Source organism: Lynx canadensis, chromosome B3 (assembly GCF_007474595.2).
Source record: "Lynx canadensis isolate LIC74 chromosome B3, mLynCan4.pri.v2, whole genome shotgun sequence".
NCBI classification, from domain to species: domain Eukaryota; kingdom Metazoa; phylum Chordata; class Mammalia; order Carnivora; family Felidae; genus Lynx; species Lynx canadensis.
This window is the reverse complement of record NC_044308.2, coordinates 34,620,442-34,635,430: the sequence shown is the minus strand read 5'-3', so window position 1 is coordinate 34,635,430 and position 14,989 is coordinate 34,620,442. Positions and strand designations below refer to the sequence as shown.

General features: G+C 37.6%; 2 protein-coding genes across 3 annotated transcripts in view; one reads left to right on the top strand and one right to left on the bottom strand.

Annotated features, from left to right (window-relative positions):
- Positions 1-708: 708 nt before the first annotated feature.
- THAP10 (THAP domain containing 10) lies at positions 709-10,045 on the bottom strand. The gene is made up of 3 exons (XM_030317794.1): positions 9,617-10,045; positions 2,225-2,372; positions 709-2,116 (listed from the first exon to the last, which is right to left on the bottom strand). Exons 1-3 carry the CDS (start codon positions 10,043-10,045, stop codon positions 1,920-1,922), a joined length of 774 nt encoding a protein of 257 aa, XP_030173654.1. The 3' UTR covers positions 709-1,919.
- Positions 10,046-10,399: 354 nt separating this feature from the next.
- The window catches only part of LRRC49 (leucine rich repeat containing 49), a 150,880-nt gene continuing 146,290 nt past the window's right edge, over positions 10,400-14,989 (top strand). For both annotated transcript variants that reach the window (XM_030317792.1, XM_030317790.1), the window contains exons 1-3: positions 10,400-10,655; positions 11,312-11,368; positions 13,484-13,571. In XM_030317792.1, coding sequence (XP_030173652.1) covers positions 10,608-10,655; positions 11,312-11,368; positions 13,484-13,571 — 193 coding nt within the window. In that variant the 5' untranslated portion in view covers positions 10,400-10,607. The remainder of the gene's footprint in view (positions 10,656-11,311; positions 11,369-13,483; positions 13,572-14,989) is intronic.

The following is a 14,989-nucleotide window of genomic DNA, read 5'->3' as shown; positions in this document are numbered from 1 at the left end:
TTTAGATAATTGAAAATGTACAAAAAGTAATCAGTATTATATAAACCAGAAGTTCCTTATATTTAATTTAAAATAAAGCCAGTATTTCATTTTACTTCAGGACAGTGAAACATTGTACATTATAAAATCATGTGAATCAACAAACCAAACATAAATTCTCAATTGGTGAGAGAAGAAAATTCTAACTGAAAAGAAAGAAAGAAAGAAAGAAAGAAAGAAAGAAAGAAAGAAAGAAAAGAACTGTTACAGTTCTCAAAGTTGTTTAACACGAAGAAATGAAGTAAACTCATGGCATTGGAATTTGGGGACGAATGGGCATATAATATTCATTATAACGTGAATTAAGGAGATCGGCTGTTTTAAAGCTGTTTAAAAGCTCAAGGGACAACAGGTACTTACTGATAGTATCAAGCTTCAGAAGATTTATGTGCTTAGTTTTAAAACATAAAGGTCTCTTGGGGCTCCTGTGTGGCTCAGTTGGTTAAGTGTTCGACTTCAGCTCAGGTCATGATCTCGCGGTCTGTGAGTTCGGGCCCCGCATCGGGCTCTGTGCTGACAGCTCGGAGCCTGGAGCCTGCTTTGGATTCTACATCTCCCTCTCTCTCTGCCCCTCCCCCCCTCATGCTCTGTGTCTTTCTCTCTTTCTCTCAAAAATAAACATTAAAAAAAAATTAAAAAAACAAAACAAAACATAAAGGTCTCTTAAAACATAAAACAGTCATCTCAAAGTCAAGCCAAAGCAGCAATCATAATAATGATAATAATAATAATAATGCTAAATGTTTACACAACGATGTTCAGGCTCACAGCTTCTACTAATATTTTGTTTGTTTTATTATTCTTTTTTATTAAAGTTACACTGTTCAAATTAAGTCACACATGAAGTTGGCTTTGGAAGAAAATCGCTTTGGTATATCGTTTAAATCTTCTAGGATACAAAGCATGCAAGTTCTTCCAGTCATGCACAACAAGACATGTGAGGTAATAAATGGACATTTGTTTTTATTATTCTCACTAGAAGACTAGAGTTCTAATAAGTTTCTCAGAAACCGCCGTAACAAATTTCTTCATGGTACAAAACTGCCATGGACGTTGTCCTGATGGAGCAGCTAAGTTTCACGTGCTTACTTCCCAAATGTGGAATTCAATAGAGTGGTATCAACAGAGGAAAACCTAATTCCCGAAGTGGGGATGATGCTAGAAATATACTAATTTTTTTTTTGCATGATGTTAATAATTTCAGTGTTAAATGAATCAAGCTCATTGGTTGCTTGCAATAGGAACCAATGCAGATTTCATCAACAAGATAATCTAAGTATATGAAATTCTGTCTCTGTTTCAATTAATTCCCTTCGAATATTTTCTGCACGAGTCATAGCTTCACCAGAAATGCGCACGGGGACTGATCCCCAGATTGAAGAGTATTACAAATGGACAAACTAATAAATATACAACATAAAAAAATCATAATCAAGGGTAAATCTCCTGACTCTCCCCCCAGGTCATTTAATAGTATCAGACTTGGCTGTGCTTACTAGTATCTTCAAATTTAGAATAGTGACATTCCAGCTTATAAATGTCAAATAAGTCCCATATGGGTGTTGCTTCTGCAGTAAGCTTAAATATTCAGTGCTTAATCTTGATCTGGAAATGTTGCTATTGTGGTTCTGTTTTATAATCCGATTTCCACGAAGGATTAAAAAGAAAAAAGAAAAAAAGGTGCAAGTGGGAGGTGGGGAGATTTGTGGACAGTATTATCTTCATTATCTTGGCAGGCGGGCACATTTTTGCCTTAGAGCTAAACAAATTTTGCTGATCCTCAACTATTTCAAAGCGAGAGAGCTATGGGAACAAAGAAGTAATGATGTGAGCAAAGATGTGAGAACCTACAGCACGTCAAGTCACCTGATGTCGCGTTTTTAACAGGATTCTTCTTTCACCTGCACAGCAACGTAAGACAAACCGCTCTGCTCACTCTCAAGGTCCCAGTCTGCATCTGTCTCTGAGTCACTGGAGTAAATGTCAAAGAGAGAGGCACTTCCAGACCGCAATTCATCTGTCTGAGTAGTGGCATTACACAGTTGTTTTCCAAACACTTTTACCTTGGCCTGAATACCTGAAGGGAACGAACACAATCGTCTATGAATGACACTTGGCTTGTCATGTATCTTTCATATACAAAAGATTAATTCAATTATAAATGAATTGAAGAGTCAAAACATACCAACACTTCGGTGAGGGGGCCTTTTCAGAGAAATCTGTGTACTTTTATGCACTGGACCTTCTTCACAGTGAGTAGGTACTGAAGTGACACCAGGAGATAGATTATCAGCGCGGACCTGTGTTTGCGTAATTTCATTTTCACATGTAATCTAAAAATATGAATCAGAGGAGAACTATATCAAAGGTAAGCCTAAGTAGTATGGTTTTATCTTTCAAAAGTGAGAAGTAGTAAAAGACTATAAATAATAGTTTTCAAGGTCACATATTAGGAAGACTGGAATTTGAACCCAGGCAAGCTGGCTCCATAGTCCAAGTTCTTAAGAACTCTGCCATACTGTTCCTTACTATTTGTAATCACGAATTGCTAAGCATTCTGGTCAAACCGCAATCTATAAGCTAGTAAGCTATTTGCTTACAACTCATTATTTTTCCCCCTAAATGAGTTGCTGTAAGAGATAATACTACTAGCATTAAATTATTGGATAGTGTAGCAGTAGCATTACTCTAGAAAACCCAATCATCGGTCCTTTATACCTTGCAGAGAAATGCTTTAATCCAATAATATGATTGGCTTTAATGTTTTTATGCTTTCCTGAGGAAAAAAAATACAACATGAAATGGAAATTTTGACTCTTGGGGGAAGTGAGAGGTAGAAAGGAGGAGGATTTGGATACTTAGAAGGCAACATACGACTGAGTACCTAGAAATAATATGGAAGAGGCTAAGAAAGGATATCTGGAATGTGTAAGGGGGCCTGTGAGAAGAAAAAATAAGACGTGATAAAGAAACAAAAACAAAATTTGGAAAGTGGGTGATGGGCACTGAGGAGGGCACCTGTTGGGATGAACACTGGGTATTGTATGGAAACCAATTTGACAATAAATTATATATTAAAAAAAAAATTAAAGTACTTTGCAATTTTAGCTAGTGGCCTGGTAGTGACAAGTGCATTCAGACCACTGAAAAAATATTTTAGCTGGCATCTATGGTTGCTGTAACACAGCAAGACATTAAAGATACTTTTGTGAAGGGTCCTTTTGTAACAGAAATAATTATATCTAATATTACTGAGGACTTAAATCAAAACATAAGTCTTACCTTTATTTGTGTTTATAATTATGACTAATTTCCACTGGCTATATCTACTTCTAAGCCAAGCCAAAAGTCTACAATAAGTTCATTATTTCTTTACAGAACAGATTTATGCTTGATAAAAATGGCATTTTAGTTACTTACTCCGGCTTTAAAAAATAACTCCTGTTCCCATTAGAAGAATACATTTTATCACTGAGAAAAATTTGCATGCAGAGAATAAACTAAAATAAACTAAAAATTGGCCATAATCTCTTTATCCATAGCTAACAACTTTATGGTTTGGAATTTTTTTGGTCTTTTGCTATTTATTTTTTTAAAAATTGGGATAATCTGTTTTATAACCTTTTATATATCCTTTAATACATCATTTTCCCTATAATATAGCATGTTTCTATATTATTAAATAATCTACATAATTTTTGTGGCTGCATACAATCTATTGTACAGATATACTATAATTTATTAAAATAATCTGTATTGGAAACCTTTGAACATAAATCTTTTGTGCACATATCTGATTACTTCTTCATATTAAAAGGTTAAGAAGCAGAATTTCCAAATATGTATTGATCAACTGGAACATGTGTCAAAAGAAAATATTTGAAGTGAGGCAAAGAGAGACAAAAGGATGGAAAATGTAGAAAAGATCACAAGAGACAGCAGATAAAATGAAAAAGTATTGTATATGATATGAATTGTAGTCCCAGAGAAAAAGGGAAAATGGGACAGAAGCAATATTTGAACAAATAACATCTGAAAATTGACTAAAATGGACAGAAGACATTAAGACGCAGTTTTACAAAAGTACTATTTGTATTAATCAAAATAAAAACAAAGGAAGCCACACCTATGCACATTACAGTAAAGCTGGAAAACAAAGAGAAAAACTTAGAAGCAGCTAGAGGAAAAAGATACATTCTCTTCAAAGGGGCAACCATACATAAGTGAGTAAGGATACAGAAAGATTGAAAGTCAAAGGATGTAGTAAGATATACTATGCCAAAACAACCTAAAGAAGGCCGATGTTGCTATGTTAGCAGTATATAACAAAAACTGTTAGAATTAGAGACCCAATATGTAAATTCAAAATCACAGTGGAAGATTTTTTACATGTCTGTCCCAGTAATCAATGCAATAAGTAGACAAAAATTCCAGAAGGACATAGAACATTTAAACATTAATAGACATGTGGAACATTGTACCCAACTGCAGAACGCACATTCATCTCAAGTGAATATGGAATATTTACAAAAGCTGACCTATATTTTGCCTAATACAAGTTTCAATAAATTTCGAAAGATTAAATTCATATGCTATATATTCTCTGGCCACACTGTAATTGACGTAGAAATCTGTAACAAAAACAGAACTACAACATGCCTGTGTGCTTGGAAATTTTAAAATATATGGGTTCTAAATAACCCATGAAAAGATAAACTTAAAAGATAAATTTATAGTGAAAATAAAAAGATAGTTTAAACTAAATAATAATACCCTACATCAAAAACTTATGGGATTCAGTTAATGCCATGCATACAAGGGAGTTTTGGGCCTTAGATGCATAAAAGGGTATAGGAAAATTGATTAGGCTTGGTTAATTTAGACTGGAATTAACATCATGCAAAAAAGTATTCCACAAAAGATTTCTAACATAGCCTCATTTCAGGAGTCAATTTTTCCTCCATTAATACCACTCTAGGGAATTCTACAATTGGGAAATAAGCATATGAAACTTATCCCCCATGTCCATTCAAGTGAAAATTCTGAAAATCGATGATCCAATTTAACTTCTTAAGAAGTTAAAGAAAGAAGAGTGAATGAAAATTTAAGAAGTAGAAAAACCAAGCGTGAACTATAATGTAAACTATGGACTTTGGGGGATAATAATGTGTCAATGTTGGTGTATCAGTTCTAACAAATGTACCTCTTTGGTGGAGGATGCTGATAACGGGAGAGGCTATGCATGGGTGGGTGCAGTGGGAAAATGGGAAATCTCTCTATATTCCCCTCAAGTTTGCTGTGTACCTAAAATTACTCTAAAAACAATCTTACAAAAATAATTTTTAAAATATTGGAGAAAAGTGTTTTAAAAAATTTAGGCAGCCAGGCAAAATTTGAAGTGTGGTAATTCAGTGTGTTGTCTTCAAATAAGCAAGTTAGCTATTCTTAAGATATTCTTTGTATGAAATATCACATCTGAATATGTAAGGATATCCTAGTGTAAGTGAAGTTTTCCACTTTCTAACAAGTTTATTTAATGGAAAAGCAGATATGAAAAGATATATGTTAACCATTTAGCTCAGTAATGTACAAATCGAACCCATCAACTAAAAACTCAAAGTTGAAAAAAAGTACATGGAAGGAAAAATGATAGAAAATAATGAAAAAGAAAAAAAAATACCAGAGAAAAGATCAACAAGGCAAAGTTTATTCTTTGAAAAGACTAATAAAATTGATATACACCTGGCGAAGTAGATCAAAAATGAAATGAGAAAGCAAAAATTACTACATATCATAAAGAATTTCAAAAGATAAAAGATTATCATAAGCAATTTTGTGTCAATATATTTGAAAATTTAAATTAATGAATTTATAGGAAACACAATTTATCAAAAGAAGTATAGAAACAAAAAACTGAATAACCCTATAACTATTTTTAAAAATCGAACCCATCATTAAAAATCTTCCCACAAATTGGGGCGCCTGGGTGGCGCAGTCGGTTAAGCGTCCGACTTCAGCCAGGTCACGATCTCGCGGTCCGGGAGTTCGAGCCCCGCGTCGGGCTCTGGGCTGATGGCTCAGAGCCTGGAGCCTGTTTCCGATTCTGTGTCTCCCTCTCTCTCTGCCCCTCCCCCATTCATGCTCTGTCTCTCTCTGTCCCAAAAATAAATAAACGTTGAAAAAAAAAAAAAATTAAAAAAAAAAAAAATCTTCCCACAAAGACAACTCCAGGATAGGTATCTTTATCATTAAACTATACCAAATATTAATACCAAATTTATTAATGGCTATATAATGCCCATTTATAGAAATATTTCCAGAAAATGATATAAGAAGAAATAACTCCAAATTGGTCAGCATAATCTTGACACCAAATCTGAGAAAGGAATTTCAGGAAAGAAAGACTATAGATCAGGTTTGCAAAAATCCTAAATATTAGCAAATCAAATGAAGCCATATGTAAAAAAAGAGTACTACACTTTGGCCAAATTGTGTTTACTTCAGCCATGAAAAGTTTGATTCTGTATTTCAAAACCAGGCAATATAACTCACCACATTAACAGAATAATAGACAAAATATAGGATCATGAATAGATTCAGAAAATATATAAAGCACTTGATATGATTCCACATCACTTATGATTAAATCTGTATCAAAAATTAAGAACAGAGAATATTTCTTTTTAGGATAAAGAACAGCTGCAAAAAAAACCTATAGCATAAATCGTATCAAATGGTAAACCTAAAGGCTTTCCCTCAAAACAAGGATGAGAAAAGGATTCCTCATCACCTCTTTGGTTCCCAACACCATACTAAAGTGTCTAGTTAGTGTAGTAGGAATAGGAAATAGAAGCATCAACATCAAAAAGTATTTACCAACATGTTTTAGACATGAAGAAAATTCAAAAGTATTTACAAATTATTGGAATAAATAAGGTTACACAAGGTTTCTGGATACGAGGTCAACAGAAGTCAATTTATCTACATAAATATATAAAAAAATAAAAATTTAAATACTATTTATAATAGCAAAATCAAATAGGGATAAATCTAATAAAAGATGTGCAGAACTTTTACATAGAATGCCATAAAATATTTTTAAGAGAAATGTAAAAACCCAGATAGAGGGATGCACTATATTCATGGATTGGAAGAATCAGTGTTGCCAATACGTTCTTTCTCCTCACATTCATTTATAGATTCAATGTAGTCCCAATCAAATCCCAGTAGATAATTTGTGGAAGTTGACAAACCAATTCTAAGATATATATGGAACTTACGTCACCTGTGGTTGGATAAAAAAACAAGAATGCAAAATTGTTAAGGAAAAACAATAATCTTAGCTCTTGAAGCAAAATATCAGTGCAGAGTGCTCCTCGGGGCCCCCTTTCCCCTTCGAGATAGTCCCTAATCTTTTTTCAAACTCCCTACTGATAAGGAACATTCCATTGCATTTACCTACATGTAGCACCAAACATCCAGAACAGTGTCTACAACAGCTCCTCGGTAAAAGTTGTAGAATGCCTGGAAATTGTCTGTCAGTTGGCCCCGGAATTGGGAAAACAGTGAGTGGTGGAAGGACTCAGAGGTGGCACAAGCAAACCGTCTTAGCAATGTTACTGGGGTTCTCGGTCCAGACCTGGCTACCAATGTATTGGTACCAACTCTAAACTCTTTTTAACATTATATACATTTAAAGTCACTACTATGAAAACACATAGTTTCCTAATAACTCGACAAGTGTATTAATGTAATATGGGTTGTTAGAAATTCTGGCTGGATATACTAATTGGAAAATAGTTTTGGTATCTTTTCTGGATTTCCTCAACATTAGCCTTTGTTATAGTATAAAATCTTTGACTGTTTCACTAGCCTGACTTTTCTTCTCCCAATTTATATAAATATAAATATTTATATTTATCTATTTATAGATGTACCTGTATGTGCTTAGGTAAAGGTTGGATAGGTAGTGATAGTGGATAAATAATTGAAGGGGCAGATGTCTTGACTGGTCTATAGCTTGATGAGAAAAGAAACTGGCAGAGAACTGAACATTCTATTATAGTACAAAAAAATGTTCTTATGGTCACATAATCACTCCACAATTCCATATTTATTGAATTCCTAAAATCTGCAAATTAATGTTCTAGGTACTGCCAGTACAATAATGAACACGTCAGATAGGATCCCTGCTCTCATGGAGCTTACATTCTAATGTGAAGACAAATATTAAGCGAACTACACAATTGTTTTGTGACAGTTGTGATGAGTATTACTGAAGTATATGTGCTATTGAAGCATATGAAATATATGAAGAAAGTATATAATTAGGGGGTCAAAGAGAAGGGTGTTTGAACTGATTTTTAAGGTAAAAAGACTTAATTGATGATGATGGGGAGTGGGAGCAGCATAATTGCAGGATATTACATGAAACAGCTGAGTGAGGCTTGGTTGGTAGGAAGGAATATAGCATGTTCAAAAATGGAAAAGATCAGCATGACTGGTGTATACTGAACAAGGACAGTGGCCTTGGATAGGACTGGTATGGTAGACAGGGGCAAAAAGCACACAGGGACTTGCAGGCTGTGTTAATAATTTTGTTCTTTATCCTAGAAATGTCAGGATGCCTTAAACGGGTCTTAAGCACCCACTCCAATGTAGGAAGCAGGTTGGTATTGCAGAAAAAAGTTTTGCTCTGACAATTAGACCTAGAGCAAATATTACAGGCCCACGAGGAAATTATTAACCTCCAGGATTGGCATCCTTGTGTATACATTGTGAGTTTGGACTAGATGAGCACTTAGTTTCCCTTCAGCTCTAAAATTCTAGGAATGCGTTTGAATATTCAAAGTCAAAACATCAGTTACAGATCAGTTAGTTGACTTGTCTTCCCATCTCTAGAAATTGAACACCTTTTAGATCCAGTTAACAGTCCTGATTTAATCTACCTAAGGGTGATAGGGCTGAAGCCTGATGATCTCAAAGAAGGCTGGGGAGTCTTAAGATGGGAAGAGGGGAAGAAGATCGTGACCAGAGGCAAGGTAAGTATAATCTACGCTTATGAGGATTACTGAAATAGCAGAAGAGGGCAAGGTGGAAAAACTGAGCTCACTTAGATGATTTAACTTAAAGGCAGCTAGTCAAGAAGAAAGAAGCGGGGTTTACCAGCAAGCCCCCTCCTCCTCAGTAGCCCCGCATCCCCTCAACCTCCCCCCTCCCCATGATTCTGGCAGTCATAATGGACATCTCCTCCAGCTTATGTAATATGTTATGCAAAGACAGTTTCAAGCACCCCAATTCCTTGAGATCTGCCCAAATGAGACCCTTTCTATTTAAAAAAAAAAGCCTACGAGAGTGTGTGTTTGGGGGAGGAAGAGGTAGAAGGAACTATAGTTCCAAAGTGTTCATGTTCTATAGGACCTTGAGGTCACCAATACAGCACACTCCTAATTTTACAGATGGGAAAACAGAACGCGTCGAGGCGAGGTGACCTTCCCCAGGTGACACTAGTGGGAGAGCCGAGCCACAGTCCGGGGGTCCTCCCGCGACCCTCGGTGGACTCCTGGTGTCCCTTTACCTGTGAAGCCGCAGCCCTCTTCCTGGCCGGGAGGAGCGTACAGGAGGCTGGACCCGGGGCGGCCTCCGCCTGCCTCACCGCCTGGGGCTCTCCTCCCTTTTCGGGGCCGCCCGCTTGCTCTCCCTCTTCTTCCCCCTGGGGTGCCGGGCCGGACAGCCGGTGCAGGGTGGGCACGGCGCCCGCCACGAGCCTCAGGCGCTGCGAGAAGCGCAGATTCTTCTGGATAACTGAAGACACGTCAAAACAGGCCGGAGCGAAGTGGTCCGAGCAGATGACAGAGCGGTCGTTGCCCCCGTACCAGTCGGCGCGGCGGCCCCGCACGAAGCGGTCCCACAGCAGCCGCACGGCCCGGTCCTTGGGGAAGCGGAACAGCGACTTCCCGGACTTGGTGGTGTTGCCGCAGTGGGCGGCCACGCAGCGGGCCGGCATGGTGGCGGCCTCCGCCTCGGCACGCCCGCGCCTTCCTAGCCGGGGCGACGCGGGCCCCCTTCGCCTGCCCGCGCGGCGCAGGGCCACCGGAAGTACCGAGCTCGGGCGCCACAGAAGAGTCCGCGGTGCCTGGAGGTCGGCCTCTGCCGGCTCGCGCCGGTCCTCCCCCGAGAGCAGGTGGCCACGGGCAGAGGGATCCAAATTTCGCGCGGGCCGAGCCGAGGTGGGCCGGAAAGAGGAACGGACCGGAAGTGGTGGTTGCCACGGCTACCGAGGTGGCCGGCCTCCTCCCCGCCTCCTCCTCTCCACACTCCCGCTCTGTTTGTAAGACGCCTGGAAAGTAGGACGACGAAGTGGGGACGCAGTGGGCCCCCACGAACATCACCAGAGGTTCTACCGACCGGGTTGGCCAGTCGATTTAGGAGAGGACCAGACCGGAAATGGTCGTCTCCATGGTAACCCGTGAGCGGGTTGCCTGGGAGATGACCCCTTTCGGTCTCTGAGTCTCCGCTGTAGCGTCGCTTCTAAGGCAGATCTAACAGATCCTGGACTGTCTCCTGCCATGATTCCCGGGAAATACCGCTCTGTTTCTGGCCGGGCTGCGAACAACGTAGGTTGGGTCTCCTACTTTCCCCTTCTTCCCATTCGTGTCGTTCTTTCTGACGGGCGTCTTTGTCCTAGGTGATGGGCTGTGTTATTGGGATCAGGACCGCTGAATCTCCTCAAGCTATTGTCTGACCGAGACTTGAGATTCGTGGACTGGACCAAGGCTCTTGGAGGGTATTGGATATAGAATGATGGGTATTCAAAGACTTGTCCAGGTTCTTGGTTTCCCAGAAGGTGGAGCTGGTCTGCTGTGAAAGGCTACGATTCATTTTATAACCAGTCAACCCCCAGACCCTTTTTTTAATTAAGAAAGATAATTATTATTAATAGGCACTCCCACCTCCTTTACCTGTCCCATTGAGATATTTACTTAGACCTGACATGGCGAGTGTCAAAAACCTGAAGTGCTAAGGTAGAGGGTTAAATCGCCGCAGACATTTTGGAAAATAAATCGCAGTGAAACCTTTTAATTCTCAGTCCTGATTTTATTGTTTTCAGCAAATCCTCAGAACACGATCATTTAGCACAAACAAAAAACAAGCGTTCTATTTTATCCTACGTTTTTGTTATGTCTTTATCTGTACTGGTTTGGGGAGGAATATGTGTGTGGGGGGGTATTTAAGTTAAGAGCATATTTGATGCTTTAATTTTTACATGCAGGTGAACTGTGGGCTTCATCTGGTTATTCAGACATCATCGCTTCCTGAAAAAAGCAAAGTAAGATTTAAGCAGATTTGTACTTAAATTGAAGATGAATTATTTTATAATCTACACAAATAGCATGATTTAAAGAGCAGAACTAAAACTAATTTTTATTTTCTGCCCACATAAAGTCAAAAAGCCTCTTTTAAGAACTGGTTCTTATTTCACCAATTACAAGATGTGAGTTTTCCTTTCTTTTCTTTTAAATGTTTATTTATTTATTTTGAGAGAGAGAGAGAGAGCATGAACAAGGAGAAGCATAGAGAGAGGGGGAGAGAGAGAATCCCAAGCAGGCACCACACTCGGCACAGACCCCTAAGCAGGGCTCGATCTCACGACTGAGAGATCATAACCTGAGTGGAAATTAAGAGTCCATCACCTAACCAAATGAGCCACCCAGGAGCCCTGAGGTTTTTTTTTTTTTCTTTTCTTTTTACATTTAAAAATTTCTTAAACTAGGATTCTTCTTAAAATTCATGGCACATCATAGTTGAATTGGGAAAGTTTTTTCTTTCTTAGTAGTGGGTAAAATGATGGTATGTCTTACTACCAATGGCATCTTATAATGAATAAAATGTGATAATTTAGGGGGATACATCTCCACATTCCATTTAAAATCAGGGGAGAAAATAATACATTAGCAGTGGAAATATATTAGGTTTCATGCTATTTAGAAGTTAAGATACGAACCTAAGATTCTTTTTTCCCCTAATTTGTGCACAGTTTTTCTTTCCCTCCTGTCTCACCTCAGCATTCAAACATATTTACCTACCTCCCACACTGTCTCAAGACATACAACAATTTTTCCCCGTTTGACCAAGTTGGATACCTCCAACCATCGCAATTCAGATTTTTCCTAAAAAAATTGTTCAATAGATGTCACTTTACAGTTGTAAAGTGAAGGACAGTTTACAAATAACAGCATGAGGAGGGTAGGGAGGGTCAATTGGAGGACAGACATTATTAGTCAAGGAGGCAGTAGTTGATGACATTATTATATGAAAATAAACACTGGGAAAATCGATCATTTGATCATCTTAGATAAATAGCAGTTAGCTAGCTTAATTGAAAATATTCTTTATTATAATTGGACATAATGAATTCCCTCCAAAGTTTTACTAGTTGATTTCACTGGACAAATCCTGTTCTATCATTAGAATGTACTTCTAGGAACTGTGTGCCTCATCCAATTCTCTTCAAACCATTTGCTCCCTCTAGGGTAGACATATGTTCTGAGAAAATACCTTTAACTCATATACTTCATAAAGTTAGAATACAAATGCTATTATAATGTTTATAGTATGTATGAATCAGAAGCATCATAGTTTTTAAGATATGTATTTAGGGTTTTTTCTGTGACTAATCATGAGAGGTTGTTTTGATTTTGTTTTTCTCAGTTCTGCCAAATAATTTAAAATCAATTTAGAGAAAAACCTTCTTAGAAGGTTTAGATATACAATTTTATTATAATTGAACATAAAAGAATTGTGATGATAAAAACATAGTGATTTTTTTGCCAACAGAATTTAGTTTCTGTTGTATGTTTTTTGCTTTTGTTTTCTAGAAAATAATTCTTTTAATCATTGTAGTTTTGGTGAGGGTATGGAGGAATTGCAGGTGGTTTGGAACGTGTTTTCATTTGACCTCATGAAATCGACTCTGTGTGTGTGTGTGTGTGTGTGTGTGTGTGTGTGTGTGGTAAGAAACACATAACATAAAATTTACCATTGTAGCCATTTTAAGTATTTAATACCATTTTAAGTATTTAATACCATTTACCACTAAATGGTATTAAATACATCCACAAGGTTGTATATCCATCATCATTATGTAGTTCCAGAACTTTTTGTCACCCAGAAGGGAGTCCCCTGTACCCATTAAGCAATCACTCCCCATTCCTTCTTCCCACCCGCTTTGAAAGCCACAAATATGTTTCCTGTCTCTGCAGATTTTCTTATTATTAGTACTTAATAGATGGAATCATACACGATGTACCATTTTGTGTCTGGCTTCTTTCACTTAATGTGTTTTCAGGGTTCATCTCTGCTGTAACGTGTATCAGTATTGTATGTAATTTTATAATTATCTTCAATCCTTACTGTGAAATTCTTCCCAAAATATGTGTTTTAGGTTGAATTCAAGCTAAATAAAGAAACACCATCATTCCCTGGTCGACTCTTACAACATGACCTTGAAAGAAACTACTCAAGTAGGCAAGGTAGAGATCAGCTATGGTTTATCTTCTTCGGGTAACATTGCTTAATAAGTTTAACTACTTAAATCCAAATAGACTTGAATGAAAATTGAAATGGTTCATTAACCAATGGTTAATTAATCAAATTGGTTTTGTATTTACTTAGATACAAATTGGTTTTATATACACAGCATACTAGATTATTTCCAATACAGAAAAAGCAGTGATACTGTAGTTTGGGGTGAGCTATGTACAACATAATGGGAAAGAATCTTCCAAATACTGTATTAGAACTAGGAAAAATGGCTAATCAATGGGGGATAAGAGTATGGGAACACAGATTTTAGGAAATAAGGAGAGTGGAAAGAGTGACAAATCACGAGTAGAAAAGAAAATCTCTTTCTTTCCCTTACTAGTGCATATAATTATGGATATTTTATATCAAAGGCCTTAAACTTTAGTGTGTATCCCCCAAGATTTTGTTAGAAAGGCAGGTTCCTAATACTCCCCTTCCTTTCTTCCTCTTCCCCATTCTGATTTTGTGGGTCCTGGGTGGGATTTGGAAATGTGCATTTTAATGTCTTGAGTGATTCTGATGGATATGGCTTGTAGACCACGCTTTGAAAAACACTGCCTTATATGATCTGGTCATATTTCTGAAATGTATTTTTCAGTTCAAGGAGAAATTTCCTTTAGTACATTTGAGTTGTTAGTTGGTTGCTGACAACTGCGAGCCATCTGTAATGGGCTAGCTTGAAGCACTACAGAATCCTTGTATACGAACCACCCCCACCTTCTAGGAGTTTGTATGAGAGTGTTGATCAGTATAGCACGTCTAGACTGTTCATCTCATTACTATATGAGCATGTGGTCATTTTGAATATTTAATTAGTTTTCATTTTTTGTTTTGTGGCTTCAGGACCTTCTTGGGCCTGTCTCATCTGACATATGACTTTTCTCTTTCCTGTATCCTACAGTCTTGTCTTGGCCATGCTAGACATGGGATCAACCTAACTGCAGTCCCACACTGCAGGAAGCATCTGTCTTTCCCTCTTTTGTTCAGTTCAGTACATGTCCATTGAGTATGTACCATGTGTTCGACAATGTGTTACGCACAGAGTTACAGACGTGAACCTGAAAATTCTCAAGTAGGATTTTCTATGTTTGCATGGTGAATTTCCTTCATATTTTTGCTAATAATATCTTCAATTTATTTTCTATATCAGGAGTCAAACTTACATACTTCTCCCGAGCTACTCTTGAGTTAGAAGAGTAAGTTGATATGCAGATTTCTGGATGACTGGCCAGGTTAAATTTATTTAAGTGGTAAGGTGTTACTAGATATTAGTAATGGGAAAATAGTGTGGAACACTGAATTTTGTGAACCTACCAGAAGAATAAAGTTTTTTTTTTGTTTTTTTTTTTTTTTTAATTTTTTTTTT

What these genes read in the sequence shown, in the direction of transcription:
- THAP10 (XM_030317794.1), bottom strand. Translation starts at nt 10,045, where the DNA reads ATGCCGGCCCGCTGCGTGGCCGCCCACTGCGGCAACACCACCAAGTCC. An exon ending in AGAGGGCTGCGGCTTCACAG is followed by an intron (nt 2,373 to 9,616) that starts GTAAAGGGACAC and finishes TCATATTTTTAG; the next exon opens with ATTACATGTGAAAATGAAAT. An exon ending in GCCCCCTCACCGAAGTGTTG is followed by an intron (nt 2,117 to 2,224) that starts GTATGTTTTGAC and finishes CGTTCCCTTCAG; the next exon opens with GTATTCAGGCCAAGGTAAAA.